The sequence below is a fragment of the Sminthopsis crassicaudata genome, chromosome 3 (assembly GCF_048593235.1).
Source record: "Sminthopsis crassicaudata isolate SCR6 chromosome 3, ASM4859323v1, whole genome shotgun sequence".
Taxonomy (NCBI): domain Eukaryota; kingdom Metazoa; phylum Chordata; class Mammalia; order Dasyuromorphia; family Dasyuridae; genus Sminthopsis; species Sminthopsis crassicaudata.
The window spans coordinates 509772846-509796056 of record NC_133619.1 but is presented as its reverse complement, the minus strand read 5'-3'; the positions used below and the strand labels follow the sequence as shown (position 1 = coordinate 509796056).

Genomic DNA, 23211 nt, shown 5'->3' with positions numbered 1-23211 from the left:
CCTCCAGCCCTGACTACACGCAGCCCAGAGGGTGTCTATTCAGATGATGGAGAAGGACCAGTAGAGGTGAAAGAGTACCCATCTCAGAGCTGGCGTTGTGCCCATTCCCCTCCACCCTCCTCAGGGGTTGGGCCCTTTAAACTTTAATGAAGTTGGGCTCAGTTTCCAGCGGAGACTCTTTAAAGTTTCAAGAGCCTAGAGAAAGGAGGAAGGGAAGCAGAGAGACAGATGGATTTCCTTTCTCTTGCTCATTTTCATGCTTGGCTAGACTTCTGAGCCAAGGCTGAGCCAAGCGGGGGTGGGCAAGATGTGACCTCTTGGCCTTTAGAGCTGGACTGTCCAAAATGGAAGAGGGGAATAAGAGGTGGCATGGAGGGGGCAAGCATGAAACTTGGGAGGACCTGATTGCTACAGTGGTTAAAAAGGGGATATAAGTTTAGACAGATCAGATATCACAGCCAGAAAGGATCTCTGAGATCATCTGGGCTGATTTCCAGGAGGCCTCAGTTTCCCTATCTGTAAAATGAGCCCCCAGGACTAAGTGATTTCTGAAGTTCTTTCAGGGTCAGACATTTAATCTTTCTGGGAAACTGTAGCCAATAGCGGCAACTGGTTTTAGGAGATGGAAAACCCAAATTCAAATTCTAGGCCTGACAGTTGCTTAATTGTGAACGCTTTGGGAAGTTCTTTTTCTGAGCCTCAGTTTCCACATCTGTCAAAGAGGAACATAATCCTTTCACCGTCTTCAGTGTCAAAGTGTTGTAGACAGCCTGGGACTTAAAGTCAGGAGACTGAACTTCTAAACCTACCAGTGAGCTATGTTATCTTTGACAAGTGATTTTAGCTTTCCAAGCATTATTCCCTCATCTGTAAAGTGGAGATAATACTTCACAGGAGTGCTATAAGGATCAAACGAGAAAGTGGATATAAACAAATGTCTTCTCTATGGATTATAATTTTTAATAACTATAAGTGAAAGATATTTTGAGGAAATGAGTGGTAGGAAAAACCTGGACTGAGGAGTCAGGATCTAGATTAGAATTGTGGCTTAGCTTGTTTGTGATCTTAACCAAATATCCTCTGGGTTTCCTAGAAGAGGTGACATTACAGTTTTGTTTGGATAGAAAGTGCAAGTGTTGTGAGATTCAGTAAGTGAGGAAATGGGGAAAGGTGTTCTTGCCTGACTGGCATGTTCAGCAGGCTGAGAGGTGAGGGAGCGGGCTCTGGTACCGTCGTCCAGTTTGGCCTGAAGGGAGTGTTCATGGAGAAGAGTGGGGTAGAATTGATGTAATGTTGAGCATGGCTGGTGGGAGGGATGGAAGCGAAGCTCGAGGCAAAGCTCGAGGAGACACATGAGAGCCAAGCACTCAGGTAGGAACGTTATTTAGTGGGCAAGAGGGAGCTACTGAAAGGGCTGTAAGCAGAGGAGGGGATGACTGACCACACCAGGGTATGAGGGTGATTAGTCTGTCAGCCTGAGAAGGATGGATTCAAGGAGGGAGAGGATGTGGGAGGCCGGGAGGCCTATTCGGAGACTTTCAGGAGTCCAGGAGGATCATCTATTGAACCTGCGGTGATGGCAGCTGCCCAGAGAGCAGGACACTAGGTTAGGAGGTGGGACACAGTAACTGGTGACTGATTGGACAGAAGAGCTTGGGGGGAAAGATAAGGCTGAGGAAGTGCTGGGGCCTCTGACAAACGGGGAAGGAGGAGCCTCTTTGGGGAGCGAGAGGCAATAAATAGAAGCTGCTGAGTGTTTGGTTATTTCGTGTTCTAATTATTCTAGACTATTATTTAATCATTACAGCAGAACCTCTAGGAGGCAGCACATGGGCTGCCCATTTCAGTTACGCTCTTCTTTAAAGTAATAAAGCTAAATATAGTTTTTTATTTGTTTTTTGTTTATTGATAAAGACAGAGACAATGGCTTCCTCTTAGCTGAGGACTTCTTGAGGGCAGAAGCTGTTGGTGCTCAGGCTGTCTGTTCTGAAGTCTGGAGCACTCTTTCCCCACTTAGGAGCCCCTGAGAGGGAAGGCTGAGGTTTTTCTTGCCTTCTCCTGTATTCCTTTCTTTGCTCCCCCCTCAGGGCTCCCAGAAGGTGCTCCATTTTGTGACTTACCTTTGCGGAAGCAACATCCCACTGACTGAGTCAGGAACGTTTGAGTCCCACTCCTGCCTCAGGCAGGATTTTAGCTCTGTGATATTGGGCAAGGTGCTTCATTTCTCTGTTTCCTCATCGGAAAAATGAAGGGAATCCTCTTCCCCAAGGCCCCTTCCAGATCCAAACTGAAGACCCCATCATCTCTTAGGATACTACTGGCCTCTAACCCACTGACTCACAGCTTTGCCATCTGTCTCAGAGTCAGGGTTGGGGAGAGGGAGCCTAGGACCCTTAGCAGTTTTTCTGGCAGCCCTGTTCCACCCCACCCCCAAGAGCCCTGGGCCAGAGCCCTGACCAGGTTACAGGCAGCTTGGAGCCAGTCTGGGAGAGCAGAGTGAAGGCAGTGCAGGAAGAATATGTGGCTCTAAGGGGCAGTGTGTGTATTTGTGAGCCAGGGTGATTCATCCTTGGTCACTGCAGCAACAACATTGTATCAGATCCAATTATTTCTGTGGCTCTGTTTCCCAGCTCTTCCTTCTCTCTGCTTTTCCCAGCTTTTCTCCCTTCCTAGCAGTCAGCTCTTTCCCCTTCCAATTACTTTCTTTTCATTTCACTTGGTCTTTCTCTCCTCCTGTTTCTCTCCCAGTGTCCCTCTTACCCTCTCTGTTTCCAGCCTTTCTTCCTATCTCTTTGTCCCTCAGTATTTCTCACCATCTCCTTTCTGGACTCACTGTCTCTGTTTACTTTTTCCAGTCTTTGTGTCTCATTTCACCCCTTCTCCCCCTTTTTTGTCCTTTCTTTGTCCCCTTTTGATTTCTTACTCTGACTAGTCTGGACTGCTGGGTGGAAGGGCAAGTCATGGGGAGGGGGGATACACAAGAAAATCAGGAGAGGGGCTCCATGTTGGACTCAGGGGTAGGAGGAGAAACCTTGGAATCGGGGAAGGATGTGTCTGATGGTCTGGTTACTACAGTGCTGGTCCTAGAGTCCTCCAGGGAATGGGTGTCCAGGGAAACGGGGCTAGAGAGCAGGGAGGATGATTCACTTGCAGAGAGGGGAGAGGGAGGAGACACTGAAATAGCTTCCTTAGCTCTCTGGATGGAGCAGAGATCTAAAGACGCTTTCTGCTGCACTAAGCTGCTTCTCGAGGATATAGCCAGGCTGAAACTCAGTCCAATGAAATCCCTCCCTTCCCTCCTCCCCAACCATCTTTCCTTTTTTCTCTCTTCTTATCCAGCTGAACAATATTCAATCAAGGCATCCACAGATCAAAAAGTGCCTTTTCACCTCTATATATTATGTTGTTTATGTTATATCATCATGTCATATATGTAATATAGAATCATATATATAGAATATAGGTTATATTATGTATGTAGAATAATTATATATTGAAACAGCTTAGTATAGCAGAAGGAACACACTTTGGAGACAGAAGGCCGAGGTTTGAGTTCCAGTTCTGGCCTTTATTACTCTGTGAAAGTTAGTCATTGCACCCTGAGCCTCAGTTTCCTTTGGGGCCTATAACATGATAACTCTCTTCCAGGGTGGTTGTGAGGGAGATGCTTTGAAACCTTAACAAGATATAGAAATGGGAGAGCAGCTATTATTTTTATCTTTGTGTGAATTTTCTTAATAAAATAATGTATGATGGAAAGACCACTAGATTGGAAGGCACAGGACTTCTTTGAATCCTGGCTCTCCTATGTACTTACTAGTATGACTCTGGACAAGCTGCTTAATCCCTCTAAAACACAGTTTGGGGGATTATGGGGTTTAGTTTTTTTTTTAATCAGTCATTGCCAGACATATAGCCATTCCTCCAAAGAGCACCCTACCTCAAAGAGAAACTTTTAAGGAAAACCAGCTAACAAAATGACTGTTTGACACTGTGTGAAACATTCTGAACCTCCAGTCCTCACCTCTTTACCTGTAAAAGGGTGGTGTGTGATTCATCATGTGTCCTCCACAGCTAAGATTAGTCATTGTCATTCCTTAGACTTTGGCTTTGTTTTTTGGTTCACATCATTATAAAAAAAATACATAATAATATGAAGAAAATAACTCATCTTTGTAGAATGCTTTGAAGTTTGCAAAGTACTTTTACATCTTAGGGATTATAATAATTGTAAATTGTTCTCTTGGTTCATTCTGCAACAGTTCATACAAATCTTCCTATATTTCTAGGAATTCTTTATATTCACTGTTTCCTATAGTACACTAGTATTATTTTATTATATTCACATGTCATGATTTGCTTAGCTATCCCTTGATTAGTGGGCATCCACTTCATTTCTAATTACTACCACAAAAAAAAAGGAATATTTTGGTATGTATGAGACCATTTTCCTCTCATCTTTTAGCTCTTTGAAGTAAATACTTAATAGTAGGATCTCTACATCAAGGAGTATAAACAATTTAGTGACTTTCCCCAAATAATTCCAAATTATTGGACCATAGCACCAACCTCCCTTCATTTTGCCTTTTTTCTAAATAAATCATGGTTTTTTGATCACTAAAAATCCCCTTTTATCTTTCCCTTTATCCCCTCCCCATTGAGATTGAAAGAAAAAAAACCTCATTACAAACACATATAGTTGAGCAAAAACCATCTCCAAATTAACAGGATCTGTATATGTGTATATGTGTGTGTATGTATGCACGCGCGTACGTGTGAGAGAGAGAGAGAGAGGAAAGAGAGAGACAGAGACAGAGAGATAGAAAGAAGAAAAATAGAGACAGGGAGACAGATGGAGAGACAGAGACAGAGAGACAAACAAAGAGACGCAAATGAGAAAAAGATTCATGCATCAGCTGCTCCCCCATTGGTATATGCATCTTTACAGTTGAGCAAATTTGAACCTCAGAGAGGTAAGTGACATTGGCCCCACATTTGAACCCAAATCCTCAGACTTTGAGTCCATATGCTGCCATTTCTCTGCACAATTAGGGTTTGAACCAGAGCAGGGTTCTTGCCCCTTTCAGTGGCTGGGGCCCCTTTGGTACTTAGTCTGGGAAGTCTATGGGCTCTTTCTCAGAGTATATTTATGAGCGGGGAGTGGGCTTGCATGCCTGTGATCTCTTCTGTGGGGGAGGCTGAGGCCAGTGGGACCCTTGAGCCTGGAGCTCTGAATGGCAGGGGGGTAGGCTCATGGGGCTGTTGGAATGAAGCCTTGGGAAATTGAGAAGGGGAGTGTGAAGAACAGCAGCAGGCTGCCTGGGGAGGGGGAAAATCTGCCTGCCCAGGTTAGAATTGGAACAAGTCAAGCTGCTATCCAACTATCACAGGCTGGCTTGTGAGTGGCCAGACTTCTGCAGAGGAAACCCAGTATCAAAAAGTCTTTTCTTTAAAGCCATAGAATAAAATACATAGGAGTGTAAAGAAAGCCAGCTACAGTGAAATGCAGTTTTTGAAATATTTTTAAAAATAGTTCATAGAGCCCAAGTTAAGATTAAACCCCAGGATTAGATTATCTCTTAAAAATCTTTTCCAGCTCCATTCCTACTCTTTTATAACAATTCCAGTCTTTGGAGTGTCTGGTACTTTTAAAGTCATCTTCCTCCTCTGAAACTCTATAGTTCTCATCCTCCCATTTCCACTTAAGGAGCCAGATGACCCTGGGCATGTCATTTATTTCTCTGAATCTCACTTAGCACATCTATCACAGAGGGCTAATCATCTCTGCACTTGCTTTCCTGCAGGCCTCTTGTGGGGAATCTGAGATTAAGGCAGGGTAATTTAGTAAACCATGGAGCAATGGAAGAATGTGAATACTGCTAGTTTTGCTGTTAATACTTCCTCTGTTCTGCAGTAGCTATCTTTGGGGAGAAAAACCAAAACCCTAACCCAGTGTTGAGTGCAGCTTAATGATTCAGCAGCTCAATTCCCACTGCTGCTTTGCTGCAAGGAAATTTAGCCAGACACTCAGACCTTTGTGAACAGCTTGAGGTTTGGGGTTTTTATGTTATTTTTTGTGAGAGTGTGTGTGTGTATTTTTTAAAGAAGTAAGCCATCTAAGTTATCCCAAAAGGCGCTCCTAAAAACTCCACGGCGGCAGGGAAATGATGCTCAATTAAAAGTCTGGTTAATGTTCATCCTAACAGCACATTCATTTTAGAGATGTCCATTGTATGCTAGTAGCAAGTTGTACATGTGTGTGTGTGTGTGTGTGTGTGTGTGTGTGTGTGTGTATGTTTTGCTGTACCAGGGTCTCTTTAATGATTTTGCATGCAGCTCATTCAAGTCTGTTTTATTTTTTCATTGTATTTATTTGTTAGGTTTGCCATAAAGTGTTTTTATTTAACATTTTTTACGACATCTTGTATGTATGTGTACAATTATATGTATGTACACACGCCTACACTCTCCATGCCACCACACTCCTTCCCTTTCTCTAGCCAATGAGCTATCTCTTACAAAAATAAAAAAGAAAGGAGAAAAAAAAAAAAAAGCAGTTTAGCGCTATTCAACACATCAGAGGGGTCTGACAGTATATGCAATCATAAACTTTTTTAATGTTAAAAAGTTTTATCTCTGCCTTACTGATTAATTAATAAGCACTTATTTATCAAGTACCTATGATGTGCCAGACCTGTGCTAAGTGCCAGGGATACAAATAGAAATTTAAAAGCTTACGGTGTAATGGGGGAAGAACAACCACAAAAGGAAGCAGAATGGAATTGGGGGAGGTACTCAGGATAGGGGTATGATGGAGAAGTCCAAACATCTCCAAAAGGGAAGCTCTGGAGCTCCTGGCCCTGGCCTCCAGTCAGAGGAACTCAGAAGGGCAGAGGGCATTGATGAGATCTGAGGACCAGGCAGATTCAATCTTGCAGCATAATGAGATTTCCTAATGAATTTCCTGGGGAAGGAAGGCATGATGGAGACTTGCAAAAAGTGCACAAGCTGTGAAGCTGGTTGGAAATGGGGGTTTTGGCTTGAGAACATAGTCATTTCTGTCTAGGTCTGCTCCCTCCCATGCCCCAGGGAGCCTTTCCTTGTCACCAAAAAAACCCAGGTAAGCTAAACCAGCCCAGTGACCTCATTGATCTAGGTGGGGGCATCCCACACCCACAATCCCTTGCTGCATAAAAGAGGGAGGGGAGGGTATTTTATCCCTTCCCTAGGCCAAAATTATCCCAGTGCACACTGGGTTTGGCTTTATTCTAGGGCCTTTTGTTCACTTTAGCAGGACTCTGTGTATGATTTTCCTGCTGTTGCTTAAGTCTCTGTAAGTTCTTCTGTGTCTTCTCAGGCTTCTCTGGATTTCTCCTGTTCATCATTTCTTAAATAGTGCACTCAGATTCCCTTGCAGTCACATCCTGCAGTTTGGTCTTCACTTCAGGCTGTTTGAGAAGAGCTGGGCCCAGCTTGAGTGTCTGCTGGGGTCTAAGCTCAGGATGGCTCCACCCAGGCAGCCCAAGGCTAGTCTCAGGGGTCCAGCTGAAGTATCAAGGCTTCCTGCATGGCTCCAGTGGGAAATGTTTTCTATTTTCCAAAGACCAGCCTCACAGCTCACACCTCTGTTACAATCTCAGCTTTATAGATTACTTTTCTCACAATCTTAGGAGAGGAGGGAGGTCCTAATGTATCCCCATCTTGCAGTTGAGAAACAGGCTTGCTTTCTTGCTCTGCTGTTGAATTATAAGCTCCCAGAATTATAGCATCTTAATGGTATAACAAGTGACTTGCCCACTGTGTTTGCCTAGAATAGTTAATCTTGGCCCAGCAAGGGATTTATGCAGCAAGGGTGTGGGATGCCACCCACAGACTAATGAGGTCACTGGGCTGGTTCTGCATAACTTTGTTTGTTTATTTTTTTTGGTGACAAATGCATGATGCAGAATTTGAACCCAGGCAGGCTGTGAAGGCCAAACAATGCATTTTATTTTTTGTCCTAGAGGTGATAGGGAGCCACTGAATAGATGTATAACATAATTATACCTCTGCTTTAGGAAGATCACTTTGGCAGCTGAGATGAAGGAAAGAAATAAGCATTTATTATTGAAGTTGGGGGGCGGGAAAGAGAACCGCTAAAAGCAAGGACTCCCACCTGAAGACTATTGCAAGGGTACAAGACATGAGGTGATGAAGGCCTGAACCGGAGTATGTCAGGAAGGGCAGGTAGGGAGCTCAGCAGATAGAACTCCAAGCCTGGAGTCGGGCATTCAAATGTGGTTTTAAATGCTTACTGGCTGTGCGAGATTGGGCAAGTCACTTAATCCTAGTTACCTTGATTTCCCCAGCTGGAGAGAAGGAAGGGTAGTGATTTTTTTTGTTTTTTCTTTAATAATAGCTTTATTTTCAAAATACACCCAAGGATAGTTTTCTTTTTCTTTTTCTTTTTTAGGAGGCTGGGGTTAAGTGACTTGCCCAGGGTCACACAGCTAGGAAGTGTTAAGTGTCTGAGACCAGATTTGAACTAGGGTCCTCCTGAATTCAGGGCTGGTGCTCTATCCACTGCGCCACCTAGCTGCCCCCCAGGATAGTTTTCAACATTCACCCTTGCAAAACCTTGTGGTCCAAATTTTTTCTTCCTCCCTTCCCCCACTCCCTCCCCTAGAAAGCAAGCAATTAAATATATGTTTAAAATGTGCAATTCTTTTACACATATATCTACATTTATCCTATTGCACAAGAAAGATCAGATCAAAATGGAAAAAATGGAGAAAGGAAAAAAAAACAGGTAAACTACTACAAAAAAGGTGAAAATACTATTTTGTGATCCACATTCAGTTCCCACAGACCTCTTTTTGGATGCAGATGGTTCCCTCTATCACAAATCTATTGGAATTGGCCTGACTTACCTCATTGTTGAAAAGAACTACATCCATCAGACTTGGTCATCATTAATCTTGCTGTTACTGTGTACAGTGTTCTCTTGGTTCTGCTCGTTTCACTCAGCATCAGTTGATGTAAGTCTCTCCAGGCCTCCCTGAAATTATCCTGCCGGTCATTTCTTACAGAACAATAATATTCCATAGCATTCTTATGTCTTAACTTATTTAGCCATTCTCCCACCGCTATAAGAATGACAATAATAATAGTTTGCATCGGTATGGCATTTTATAGCTTTCAAAGTGCTTTACAAGTAATGATCTTCTGATTTTTCTTGTGTGGCATGATAAATGTGGAAAGATGTTTAGAAGAACTGCATATGTTTAACCTACTTGCTGTTTAGGGGAGAGAGGGAGAAAGATTTGGAACATAAGGTTTTACAAGAGTGAATGTTGAAAACTATCTTTACATGTATTTTGAAAACAAAAAGCTATTATTAAAATTTTTTAAGAATAATGATCTTGTATATTTATTTTCACAATAGCCCTGAGAAAAGGGGGGGGGGGGTTGATGCTATTATTATCACTTTACATAACTTGACATACACTTTACATTTACACTTTTACATGCATTATCACTTTATGTAAGTGATAGGTAATAGAATTTAAGTGACTGGACCAGGTCCTGTATGTTTGAGGTTAGATTTGAACCGAGATTTCCAGGTTTGATACTCTATCCACTGCACCACTCATGTGCCTTAGAGAGTGACTCTGTTCTGCATTGCCAGAGACAAGTCTCACGGGAGGCGGCGAGATCTTGGCTCTTTTGAAGTATGTGGGGCATGGAAGCTTATAGCCACCTCATTATCCTTATTAAAAATTATTGGTCATTCCTGGTATGATTTTGATGATGGGTCTTTGGTCAGTAATGCAGCTCCCCACGGTGCATGGTGTTCCACCTCCCTGGCCCCCTGCCCAGGGTCTCCTAGTGGGTCTAGTTCCTGCGGATTATCCTACATTGGTCTAGCTCAGCCTCCCCTCCCAATGGCTGGCTCTCTGGGGCTCCTCAAACCAGGGCACTGACCTTTGTCCCTCTGTCTGTCTCCCTGTAGTGTCGGATGGAGTGCCGAGACGTACCGGCTGAGACACTCTATGATGTGCTGCATGACATCGAGTACCGTAAGAAGTGGGACAGCAATGTGATTGAGACCTTTGACATCGCCCGTCTTACTGTGAACGCTGATGTGGGCTACTACTCCTGTGAGGACCTGGGAATCGCCTCGATCCTTCTCACTTATCTTTCCTGAGCTCCCCTTTCTTTTCCTATGCCCCGGTAGACTAACAGACTCACACAATCATAGAATTTGAGAATATGGAACCATAATTACTTAGACTACAGTCTTTAAGACTACTCATGGTGTCTCAGAATCATGAAATTTTAGCATGATAATCTAATGCGTTAATATTTGTGAAGCACTTTTGTATGCATTATCTTAATTGAAGCTCCCAGAAAGATCCTGAGGTATTTCTAGAGATATTATCCCCATTTTATAGATGAAGAAACTGAGACTCAGAGAATTTTAAATCCAGGATCACATAGCTAGAAAATGCCTAGCTTCAGTTTGAAGTCAGGTCTTCTCCCAGGTCTAAAACACCATCCTCTCTGCCAGGATGCCCCCTAAAGATTAGAATCTCAGACATTGAGAGCCGAAAAGTGTGGTCTAATAACCTTTCTTATTCAGGAATCTTTTAATGCTTCCCTGACATCAGGATTACTCAGTCTTTGCTTGAAGAACTTCATTGATCATTATTGCCTCCTTCCCTCCCAATACAACTTGTTTCTTCAATGTGGGAAAGTTCCAACTGACATTTACAATTTTTAATCATTTTAGTACTATTAAGCATTTATTTTTGTCTCCTCTCAACCTTTTTCCTCCCTTCCTGCCCTATCCCTACCTTCCCCCCACAAACAACAAATACTTATAATGTATATGCATAGTGAAGCAAAACAAATTACTACACAGATCATGACAAAAAGGTATCTCATTCTGTATATTTAGTCCCCTTTCTTTTTTTGGAGATGCCAGGCGCCATCAACAGTCTTTTAGAATCATAGTTAATCATATTACTTTGATCAGTTCTTGAGTCATCCAAAATTGTTTTCACAAAATTTTTATTGCATCGCTTGTTTTGCTCACTTCACTCTGTATCAGTTCATATAAGTCTTTCCCAGTTTCTCTGAGAATATTCCTTTCATTGTTTCTCACAGCACTGTAATACTCCATTACACTTCTGTAGCATAATTGGTACAGCCCTCCCCCAATCGATGGGGTCTCCTCTTGGTTCCCAGTTCCTTGCCACCTGAAACAGTTTTTATATCTTTATACGTATAGGATGATTTCCTCTTTGTTTGCTCTTGTTGGTGTAGTGTCCTAGCATTGTGGGTCAGGTAGTTCCAGTTAAGAATCCTTCCTTATGTTGATCAGAAATCTTTGTCTCTATAACTTCCCTCCCATCGATCCTAGTTTTGTTCTCTGGGATCAGGCAGGACAAATTTATCCTCTGTTCCAAGCTAGCCCTTCATGAATACAAAAACCATGATCCTGTCGCCTTCCCTTTTCCCCTTCCCCCACCTCACTTCTCTTTTCCTAGTATTTCCCCTTTTCTCACCCCGTCTATGTTAACCAAAGTCTCCCCGGGAGCTTGCCCTGTTCAGGATGGTGTCATGTGTCTGACAGGAGGAGGAGATCTTTCTCTGTCCCAGAGGAGCTCTCAGCCCGTGAAGGGGAAGTGATTATCCTCTACCGGAAACAATTAGAGAAAGCCAGTGTTCCTGCATGTGGCTCTGCCATGCTCTGGGTGGAGGAGGACACAGGCCTAGGTTAAGCAAAGAAGGCCACCTGGGGAAGGGAGGATTGCCAGGAGGCTGGCTGGCTAGCCCTCGGACCACTGCTGCCCCTCAATGGCTCAGTAACTCTTGGTGGAGTCTCTGGGAGGGGCTTGTGGGATGTGGTATGGCCTGTAGTTTCCTGTCTAATGGCCCTTTTCTTCTGCTTAGGGAGGTGTCCGAAACCCCTGAAGAACCGGGACGTCATCACTCTCCGGTCCTGGCTGCCCATGGGAGCCGATTACATCATCATGAACTACTCAGTCAAGCACCCAGTGAGTGTGCTGGAAGCCAGGCGCTGTTGGGAGCCTTCAGAACAGTTCTAGAACTGGCTCGAGAACTTGACCCAATGTATTATTTGGGGCAAGTTCCTTCCTTTTTCTGAGGCTCAGTTTTTCCCATTTCTGAAATGGGGATGACATTGGTTTCCACCTAGAACTGATCCAATGAAAAGAATAGATAGGAAAGTGCTTTGGGAAGGATGAAGCCCTGGACAACTTGAGTCCAGTGCACCAAATGTTTAGAGACACCAGCTGTGCACAGGGCTGGGGTCTGGGCAGTGCAATGCGGTGAACAGAACACAAGTCTTAGAGCTTGAGTTTTTTTTTTTTTTTAAATTATAGCTTTTTATTTACAAAACATATGCATAGGTAATTTTGCAACTGATCCTTGCAAAGCCTTCGGTTCCAACTTTTCCCCCCCTTGCCCCCATCCCCTCCCCTAGATGGCAGGTAATCCAGTACAAATCCAATATATGTGTACATATTTATACAGTTATCTTGATGCACAAGAAAAATTGGATCTAGAAAAGAAAAAAAAACCTGAGAAGGAAAACAAAATGCATGCAAACAACAAGAGAGAGAGAATGCTATGTTGTAATCCACAGTTCTCTCTCTGGGTGCAGATGGCTCTCTTCATCACTGCACAAGTGGAACTGGCCTGAATTATCTCATTGTTGAAGAGAGCCACGTCTATCAGAATTGATCATCATGTAGTATTGTTGTTGCTGTATATAATGATCTCCTGGTTCGTAAGTTTGAGTTTTAATCCTATAAATTAACCCATGATATGACCAAGTCACCTGTGCCAGACTTAGTTTTCCTAACTGTAAAAAATGAACAATACACCTTTGAGGGAAGAAAGCCACTTTGGTTAGTTTTAAAAATAAGAAGGATTATGTTCCAAGACTTAGTCATCCAGAATCACAGCACTGAGAGCTGCAAGGGACTCTAAAGATCATTTACTCCAGCCTCCTCCTTATACAGCAGCCCACTATCTCGTCCTGCCATGTTCTTGCATCATGGTCTCGTCTCTGCCCTCGCTTCCAGATCATTCTGGTGTCTCTACCCTCAGTTCCTTCAGACTCTCTGAGATTACATCTTGTGGGTTGAGCAGTGGTGGTCTGGCTCTAACTCATGCTATCTGATGAATTCACCTCATTTTTCCTGGCCTGTTTCCTCATTTGTTAAGTAGGAACTATAACTGATAAATTAACCCACGTTATGTGAGGGGAAAGTCTTCTTTTTTAAATGAACCTCAGAGTTCTAGAGAAATGGCAAGTGTTATTCTTTCCCTGATTAGAATCCTGTAGTGGGGGGGTCAGGAAATCTGGGTTCACATCCTCAATGGACCAACTTGCTACTTGCGCAGCATGTCATGGGGCAGTCCCCTGCCCCTCTCTGGGCTTCAGTTTTCTGTTTTTTAAAAATTGAGGTGATTGTTTGAAACCTGAGTGTCATGACCACAGGGAAAAAAATTGTTCAAATAATGATACAGATGTTAAAATAAAAATTAAAGATTATGAAAAAACTCAAAGTTTAGTAGGGGAATGAAAGGAATAATTTTATAACAAAGACATTGATTATTTGAAACCTTCAAGTGGGAAAGCGTCAAGGAAAAGCCAGAGCTGGGAAAATAGGAGAGAGGTAGAGATCCAGACTCTCAGATGATTCTAAAAGTGTAACAAGAACAACGTGGAATAGAGCCCAGAGTACAGCCCAGAGAAGAGAGTATGAGAAGATATTTGTGGGTAGGAGGGCAATTTAGAGAGACTTCCCTTCTCTAATGTCTTAGAGAATGGCCTCTGTTACTTCTCTCTTCTTCCTGCCTCAGGTGCCAGCCATGGCTGTACCTCATGCCTATCCTTCCCTTCCTAGAAATACCCACCCCGAAAAGACCTGGTCCGAGCTGTGTCCATCCAGACGGGCTACCTCATCCAGAGCACAGGCCCCAAGAGCTCTGTCATCACCTACCTGGCCCAGGTAGACCCCAAAGGTGAGATACTGCACCTGCCCTGCCCCCCTTTCCTCTTGTCCTTTCCCTTCTGAGAGTCTCCCACCCCAAAACAGAGCAATATATCTGTCCTTAGCCTTTATCCACACCCTCCATGCCCTGATGTGTCCCTTGCCTTGTGCCAGGTGAGGTGGTAGGGCATGAGTAGGAAATATAGGCTACAAATTGGATCTCTTAATGAGGGGAGCCCCTTCAAGGAGCTTGTCATCTGGTAGGGGCCCAGACAGAAGCAGGTAACTCTAACTCAGGACAGTACATGATAAATGCTTTAAGTTAAGCAGAGAGCCCATGTTTGGTGAACAGTGTTACTTATCAGTCTGGAAGATGAGGCTTAGAGGAAACCTTTTGGATTTAGCCTAAGTTATTCATGGTCATTGAGGATGATAAGAGGTGGGGGAGAAGTGAAGAATCAAAAATGACTCCTGGACATTTCTGGCTACAGGAAAAGCTGGGAAGGGGTGGGGTGTGCGGCCACCCTTTTTTATGATGTGCTCTGTTTGTTCTAGGAGTTGGGCTTAATCTCTATTTATTAGGTTGTGAGACATAACATAACCTGTCATAGGAGTAGACTCCTGGATGGCAGGAGTCAAGTGCTCTGGGTCTGGGTTTTTCCATTTGCCAGCTCTGTGATCTTGGACAAATCCCTTTTCTTTGACTAGGCTCAGTTTGTGTGTGTGTGTGTGTGTGTGTGTGTGTGTGTGTCTGTCTGTGTGTGTGTGTTTTTCTCTTGTTAAATGGGAATAATTTAGGGCAGCTAGATGACACTTACTAGCTATGTGACCTTGGGCAAGTCACTTAAACTCAACTGCCTTAAAAAACAAACAAAAAAAATACACACACCCCCCAAATGGGAATAGTTTGACTTCATACTTACAAGGACTTTGCCAGCTTTAAAATCTTATAAATTCTCTTCATGCTATTCCTCTTCCTTCCAGTAACAGATAAATGCCATTAGTCTCTAAACCACTGACTGATTTGTTGACACTTTTCTCCATGAAAAAAATTTGTCTTTGGAGTCAAATGGCAGGGGGCGGGGGGAACAAGAGGAAGGAATTGGAAAACAGGAAGAGAGAACACCTGAATTTTTGGAAGACAACTGTGGTAGAGTGGAAAAGGAATGAATTCCAACTCTGTGACCTCAGGTCTATGTTTGGATTTGGGTTGGGGAGCTATGGGGAAGCAAGGAAGAGAAAGGAGTTATAGTGTGCTCCTATCCCCCTGCCCACCTCTACTCCTTGGAACCATGGACTCCTTTCAAGACTCTGCTCAAATACCACTTTTTTCAAGAAACTTCCTGTTTCCTCACTTTGGATTTCCTAGTTAATGTCTTCTATGTACTTATCTGTGAAGCTATATCCTGTTTCATATATCATATGCTCTTGGGGCAAAGACTGTCTACACAGTTAGGTACTTAATAAATGCTGCCTGGATTGACTGACCTTGAGGACTAGGAGGGTAGAGCCTGGTAGAGAGGGAGGAAACTGAGGAGGAGAAACCCTTGGAGTGAGAAGTATAGCTTAGCACATAGAACATTCACTGGACTTGGAGTGACGACTACCTGGATTTAAATCTTATCTCATTCGGTTCTTAGCAGATGGGGCAGGTCACTTGATTACTCAACCTCATTTTTACTTAAAAAGGGGAAACAAAAATAACCCCCACCTCTTAGTGTGAGGCAGTGTGACATCGTGGACAAACCCCAACCAGGAAGATTTGAACTTATGACTTGCCTGCCTGGGTGACTTTAGGCCAGTCATTTGCCCTCCCTCTTAGTGCTCTGGGAGACTCTGTTAACTTCTCCTACCCTCACTTAGTAGAAGGATTTTCCTCTCTCAGTGAACTCAGTGTTCAATCTCCGTCCTTCCTGTATTCAAGGACACATCATGGGACATCAGAGAGAGCACTGGATTCGAAGGTCAAAGACCACTTATTACCTGCTTGATCTTGGGCAAGTAACTTAAACTTTTTGAGCCTCAGTTTCTTCATCTGTAATAAGTGGGTAAGGTGAGAAAGCCTTCATGGTCTTGTGGCTGATGGAAGATGAAATGACTTGGGGAAATAAAAGTTTGATCTTCCAAGGAATTGATTTCTTAAGCTTTGCCTGCCACTTGCCCAACACATCGATACCAGGCCTTTCCTCAGTTTACCCCTGGACCCCAAATATAGGGGGAGACAAGACTTCTATACATTGAAAACAATTACTCAAATAAGGCCGATCAATTAAATGGAGACAATATAACATTAGGTAACCTGCTGCTTTTATCCCTTAACCAAGGATCTAGAATATCAAGACCAGAATTTCAGCCAGATAGAAGGACTTTTCTCATAGTTGTACATTTCAAGCAATCCATGTTTCTTATCTGAAAACTGATCAGTCAACTAAGTTTCCATGTTCCTTTGATTGTTCACAGATACTTGAGGGAGGAATAGGACACCTTTTTTTCTGATTTCAGGAAACTACCTGTTCACACTCCCCCTCACAGCTTGAAAGTCCCTAATCTTCTCTCCAATTATAAATCAGATTACCTAATGTATTGTTTCCTATTAATTAATTAATTGACCTTATTTGATTTTTTTAACATATAAAAGTCTGTCTCCCCCTATGTTTGGGGTCAGGCCTAAGCTGAGGTGGTCTGGTCCCAGTTTGTTGGGTAATTAGCATGTATTTCTTAATAAATCTATATGCTTGGAAGAATGAACCTTTGTTTCCTCAGTCATTTCATCTTTCACCCGCCATAATCTCTTTCAGCTCTAAACCTTTGAAACTATAATCCTAAGGTGATTGTGTTTTTTCCTACATTATCCAGTATATTTTCTTTTTTCCTTCCAACCCCCCTCTGGAAAACAAAAAACAAAAAACAAAAAAAAGCCACAAAAAAACCAACACATAGTCAAAACAAACTCCCATATTGGCCACCTTAAAAAATACTTTTCTCTGTGTTCCTTTTTCCTCTCAGCTTGGAGGTGTGGCTGTCTTTCAGATTATGGTTGATCAGAGAGCTTAAGTCTTTCAAAGTGAATTTTTTATGGCATATTTTTTATAATACAAATTATTTTCCTGGTTCTGCTCGCTTGTCTCAGTCAGTTCAAAATGAGGTTCAAGTGATGCCTGCTTTCCCACATGATCGTCCTTATTTGTATAGATTTTTAGTAAGTCTTTTTTACCTCCATGATTCCCTTTTCCTTCCTTGGTATATATTTTCCTCCTTCTTTTAAGATCACCAGAATATAACAAAAACCACATTGAGGGATGCTTGTATTTCCTCCCTTCTCCCACAAAATACATCTTTCTCCTCCCATTTTAAGTTTTTACCCAATTCAGGTCTTTTTATCAAGAATTCTTGGAAATTTTCTATCACATTAAAGATCCATTTTCTTCTTCTTTTAAATTTTACTGAATATTTTATTTTTTCACTGTAAGCCTCTTAACCTTTCAGAGTTTTATATCCTAAGCTCTCTGCTATTGGACCTTTGTGTGAGCCTTACTGTGGTTGGGACTTGGATTGTTACTTCCTCTTGGTTTACAGTATTTTTTTTTTTTTTTTGACAGGGAAGCTCGGACTTTTCACTGTAATGCTCCTAGAAATTTCATTTTGGAGCTTTTTTTTTAGGCGATAACTGATGGATTCTTTTTATTTTCATTTTGCTTTCTGATTCAAAGAGTTCTAGACTATGTCCTTTCATGATTTCTTGAAATATGGAATTGAAGTGTGTTAGTTTATTTTGGTTATGGCTTTCAGGTAGTTCAATGAGCCTTAAGTTACTCTCCTTGATCCTTTTTCCAGGTCAGCTATTTTTGATATGAGCTTCCTTACATTTTCTTCTATGTTTTCAGTCATTTGACTTTGCTCACAATCATTAATTTGGTTCCTTCTTATTTTTATTCTGAATTCTTGTGTCAGACTATTCTCTTTCTAAGTCTTTTTTCTGTAGCTCTTATTTCTTTTCCAATTCTTGCCTTCATTTATACTGTTTTTAAACTCATGTATTATTTCTTCTGAGAATTCTAATTGGTCTTGTAGACAAGCTCTATGCATATGTGTGTGTGTGTGTGTGTGTGTGTGTGTGTGTGTGTGTGCGTTTTTTTCTTTGAGACTTTTCTTGTAGATGTGTTAATATTTTTTTCCTCTGGGTTTGTGTAAATGGACATCTCAGGCCTTGAAATAACTCTTTTTATTTATTTATTTTTTTGTTTACTCATTCTTCTAGTGATCTGCCTTGGGCAGCAACATAGTGTTGCCAATTTTGTTGGAAGCACTGGGGGCAAAGTCTGAAATACTGCCCCTCCTTGTAAAACCTCTTCATTCATCCCCCCTCCCCCATATACTTCTTCTAAGCTTCTATTATGTTACAGCACTGATTCCACAATTTCTGCTCTTGAGTACTGGCCTAGGCCAGGGGTTGAGTCAAATAAGATCTATTGGCTTAGCTTGAAACTCTGAGCATTTGGATTTTGTTTTATTTTGGTTATTTTGTCTTTCAATTTAAATTTTAATGTTTACTTTCAGTTCCAAAAGAACCCTTGCTCACTCATTGAAAAGACAAAGAAATTCTATAACGCACTATACAGATGAAATCTGTATTTCCACATTAAATATGTAGAAAAAGAAAAACAAGAAAAATAAAGAGGTGGGGGAATGCTTTAGTTCTCTGCATTTGGAGTCCACCAATTCTCTTTCTGGAGTTAGCGTTTTTCATCATGAATCTTTTGGAATTGCTGTATATCACTGGGTTGAAAAGTTGGGTATCCTATTGAGCACACAACCTCTCTCTCCATCTCCTCTGGTGCCTGGAGACAGGGCATCCTGTGCTTTGTGCAGCCCTAGCTTGGAACTCTAGGCAGGATGTCTGATCCTGGCCGACCCTTATTCCATGGTTCCTGTTCTGGGCACTCACTCATGGTCACACACCCCCACCCACACACACCACCACCACCACCACCACCTCTTAAACAATTTATATGCATTATAAGTTTGCATGCTTACATGTATGTGTGTGTAAATTATATGTGCACATATATAAAATTTATATTTAAGATTGTACACTTATAGGTGCATATACAATATACTATACTTTGCAAACCTTATATCACTTTTGTAAATGTGATCTGCTACTATTCACACCTATTCAGTCTCCAAGCATTTAAAATAAGTGCCTACTCTCTGTGGAGTCAGTGTGTATGTGCCCATTTGCCTGATCAGGCATAGATATAGCTTGATCCCTCAGTGACAAAATAAACATGCCCCAGGGAGGCAAACCTGGGGGTACTTGGGAAGTGTTTTTCTCTAGGGGAAGCTAGTTTCTGCTTCTCAGGATCAGGACCAGCTTCTTGGAGGAGGTGGCATTTTGAAACCTTAAAGCCCGGTAGAAATGGAAACTATCACATGTTATTCTAATTTCTCCATGTGAGAGAAAGAAGGGAATGTGGTTCAGAGTCTAAGTTTCAGGTACACCTGGCATTTTTATCCTCTTCTGCTTTATCTTTGCCAGGCATACCTCTCCATTTAAAAAAAGGCCTTGGGACACAATCCCCTTTTGTGACTAATGCTGTCACTGGCCAGCCTGGACATGTACTTTTCCCTTTTAGTCACCAGACACGGGTTGTTTTTTGGAAGTCACCAGTGGGGGCCTGTGGAAAGAAATAAAGTCCAGCAGACCTAGAGAGTCCAGAACTGATCATTAGCAGGGATTGACAAAGGATCCTGTGGCCACAGTGGCTCTCTTCACTTTGCAGGCTAATTGGCCTTCTGACTTTGGCCCTTCTGAGTGAGAACCTCACTGCCTATGAAGAGCCCCATCACTGTCCTCTTCCTAGCTCCCCTCAACTCACTCGGAGCACGGTTTTTGTTTCTGGATTCCCTCTCACTCCAGAATCACAGTGTCTACCTGAAAATCAGCATGTATCTGAACAGAAATCTCCCCTGTTGTTCCCAGCAAGCAGCCTCCACCTTAGTCAGCAAGCCTTAATTAAACACTGTACCGGCACTGTGATAAGTGCCAGGGATTCAAAGCAAGACATAAGCAGTCCCAGCTCTCAGGGAGCTCCCACTCTAATGGGGAAGACACTATGGAGTAACAATGTACATTCAAGAAGGAACCAGAAATGGGGGAGCCAGAAGCGGCCTTCTTTGGATGACCCTCAGGATGCGTGAACCTCTTCCCGAAGGAGCCTATCTCATGTGATACTATCTGGGGTTTAGAAAATTTGTTGTAAACTGGTCTGCACCTCTATACATTCCCCATGGGGCTCGCATGTCCTGCCCTCAGAGGCCAAGAAGAACAAATCAATTCTCCTTTCCATGTGAAAGAAGGAAGAAATAAGGGAGTGACTTGCCTAGGGTTACCCAGTTACCCAGGACCCACATTTAGCTCTAGTTCCAATACAGAGCTCTTTTCTCCATTGTATTCCACTGCTCTCTAAGGAGAGGGAATGGTAGTCACCTATCTGAGCTCAGGGCAAGAGAGCCTCAAACCAGGAGTAAGAATTCAGGTTGCCTTAAAATCAATAAAAGCCCTGGGCCCTGGCTAACACCCATGGGGAGGTTGACTGTCAGTCAAGTCCTGCTTTGTGCCAAGCTCTGTCCTAGGTGCTGGGGAATAGGGACAGAGGCAGCCCCCTTTCTGTCCCTTCCCCTAATACACATGCGTTAAGCCACAGCGCTGAGTATATGGTGTAAGAGAAAGGAGGTCATCAGGCTATATGAAAAAAAATTTGAAGAGAACAGTTCCTGTGGTTGTCCTTTGTCAAAGGAAGGGACTTTTAAAAATTGTTTGTTCTTTATTACTTTGTGGATGATTCCTTACTAAATACTGCGCATATTGGTTGTGGACATTTAGATGTTGAAGCTCATGGTCTTATAGTGAAGATTAATCAATGTAGCATTGAAAAATATAAAGCCTTGTAAACTCGGAGGGGAGGGAGATACTGAGAAGGGATATGTCCAAGAAGGCTTCCTGGAGGAGGAGGAGGCAGCTTGTGAGTTGGCTTTTAAAGAAATTCAATGGGAATCCAGGGAAGGTGATCATCCTAGGAGCCAGGAACAGAGTAAGCAAAGGCATGAAGGTGGATCATGTGAAGGGCACAGGAAACACACCAAGTTGTATAGTTTGGTTGGGATATCATCTGTCTAGATGGAAGATCAGAAAAGCTTCCAGTGTGGAAAGCCTTGATATGAACTTTATTCAGCAGTAAGATATATGAACATTGTAGGTAGGTGAATGATGGTATTCCTGAGAAAATTGTGAAGTCAGAAGCATATGAGTGGCTTTGGATATGTTGACTTGAGGTGCCAGTAAAGAGGGCCCTGAAGGTAGTTGCAGATGCCACTTTTCCAAGATATCTGTAGGTAGAAGGAGAGAGACTGATGGAAGGGTGAAGCTCTAAGGGACCTCGTAGACCACAGAGTCCAAATTGCTGATTTTTAGGTGCCACATGGCCAGATTAAAAAAATATATATATATATGTATATATATATATTTATATATTGTACCTTTTGTTTTCAAAGGCTCTTAGAATGTCTTTAATAATCTTATGTGGCAGCGAGTTTCTCTTCACTTGGAGGAGCTCAAGCAGAGCTTGATGAGCCACCCATCAGGAATATTGGAGAGGAGATTCCTGCTCAGGCAGATGTAGGAGAGATCCCTTCTGAGGTGCCCTCCAGCTTGCAGAGCTCAGTTCTTTGTTTTCAGTCACTCTTCTGTTTTCACAGGATCCTTACCCAAATGGGTAGTGAATAAGTCATCTCAATTCTTGGCTCCCAAGGTGAGTGCCTGGCGAGTGGGGTGGAGGGTGGGAAAGTTGCTGAGAGCAGTGGTGGAGGCCAGGTCAGGGATGTGGATGGATGGGGGAGCCAGGGATGCAGGCAGAGTGTGGCTGTGTAACCCTGATCCTGGTGCCCTCTCTTCTCTCCTCTGCTTGCTCTGGTCCTTGGGGTACAGGCGATGAAGAAGATGTACAAGGCGTGCATGAAGTATCCAGAATGGAAACAGAAGCATCGGCCCCACTTCAAGCCGTGGCTGCATCCAGAGCAGAGCCCCCTGCCCAGCGTAGCCCTGTCAGAGCTGTCTGTCCAGCACGCTGACTCCCTAGAAAATATCGATGAAAGCACTGTGGCAGAGAGCCGGGACGAACGGGGGGCGGGGGGTGAAGGCAGTGATGATGACTCCTCTCTTAACTGAGGGATCTGTCAGAACCTTGGGGTGCCCCGGGCCAGTTTCCCCCTGCCCTACTGCTGGAGGGGAGGGGAAGTGAAGGCTGGGACCTGGGCTAAGCTACTTTGTCTGCCTTCTCCCAGAGAAGGGGAGAGGGCTTTTGGTGAATTGTCCCCCTACCTTGGGGTTGATGATAACCCCTGGGGGGTGCCCCCTCCCCCAACCCAGGCTGGTCTCCTTCTCCTAGGGCAGGGGTGGAAAATGGGGGTAGCAGATTTTGTATAGAAATAACCCCCATTAAACTGATACAACAACCACAGTCTTGGGTCAGGGCCCTAATTTTTCTCCATTTCTCTCTGCCTTTTCAGCTTTTTCCTGTTAAATCATTTATTTGTTTGTTCTGTAATGCAACTTTAATCATTTATTCTTTAATCATTGATTCATCTAATGCTTTTTCCCCCTAATTATCCAGTCTTGTATTTATCCTTCTTACCCCTTCATTCAGCCCTTCGGTTTTATTATCATTCTTTTCATCTTTGACTTATTCTTTTATTGATTCATTTATTCATCTAGTTGTTTGTCCATTCATTCATTCTATAAGTCTACACTAACTACAGATCCTCCTTTTTTTGTTTCCTGTACTCAGCCAAATTCTATAGTCATTAATAAGTTGTTTTCTAATGGGGAAAGCTTTGGGGTTATTCATTTGAATCCAGGCCCTCCTAAACTGAAGATCCTGGGGAGTTCTTAGTGCAGTCATAGGATATGTGTCCTATGCAGAGAGCAAGAAAGCCTAACCAGAGGTCGTGATGGCTCCTGTGCTGAGTCTCTGGGCCCATTGACCCATCAACTTTGGGTGGATGTCTGGGATCCAATTCTTTTTTTTTAATAATAGCCTTTTATTTTCAAAATAAGATACTGAGAGTCTCTTCAACATTCACCTCTGAAAAACCCTGCATTTCAAATCTTTCTCCCTCCATTCCCCCTTCTCCCCTCCCTCAG

General features: G+C 42.9%; 1 protein-coding gene across 3 annotated transcripts in view; it reads left to right on the top strand.

Annotated features, from left to right (window-relative positions):
- Positions 1-22528, top strand: part of STARD10 (StAR related lipid transfer domain containing 10) — a 49466-nt gene extending 26938 nt beyond the window's left edge. For all 3 annotated transcript variants that reach the window (XM_074304002.1, XM_074304003.1, XM_074304001.1), the window contains 5 exons: positions 9992-10139; positions 11938-12041; positions 13923-14040; positions 21768-21820; positions 21997-22528. In XM_074304002.1, the coding sequence (XP_074160103.1) occupies positions 9992-10139; positions 11938-12041; positions 13923-14040; positions 21768-21820; positions 21997-22236 (663 nt within the window). In that variant the 3' untranslated portion in view covers positions 22237-22528. The remainder of the gene's footprint in view (positions 1-9991; positions 10140-11937; positions 12042-13922; positions 14041-21767; positions 21821-21996) is intronic.
- Positions 22529-23211: the final 683 nt, after the last annotated feature.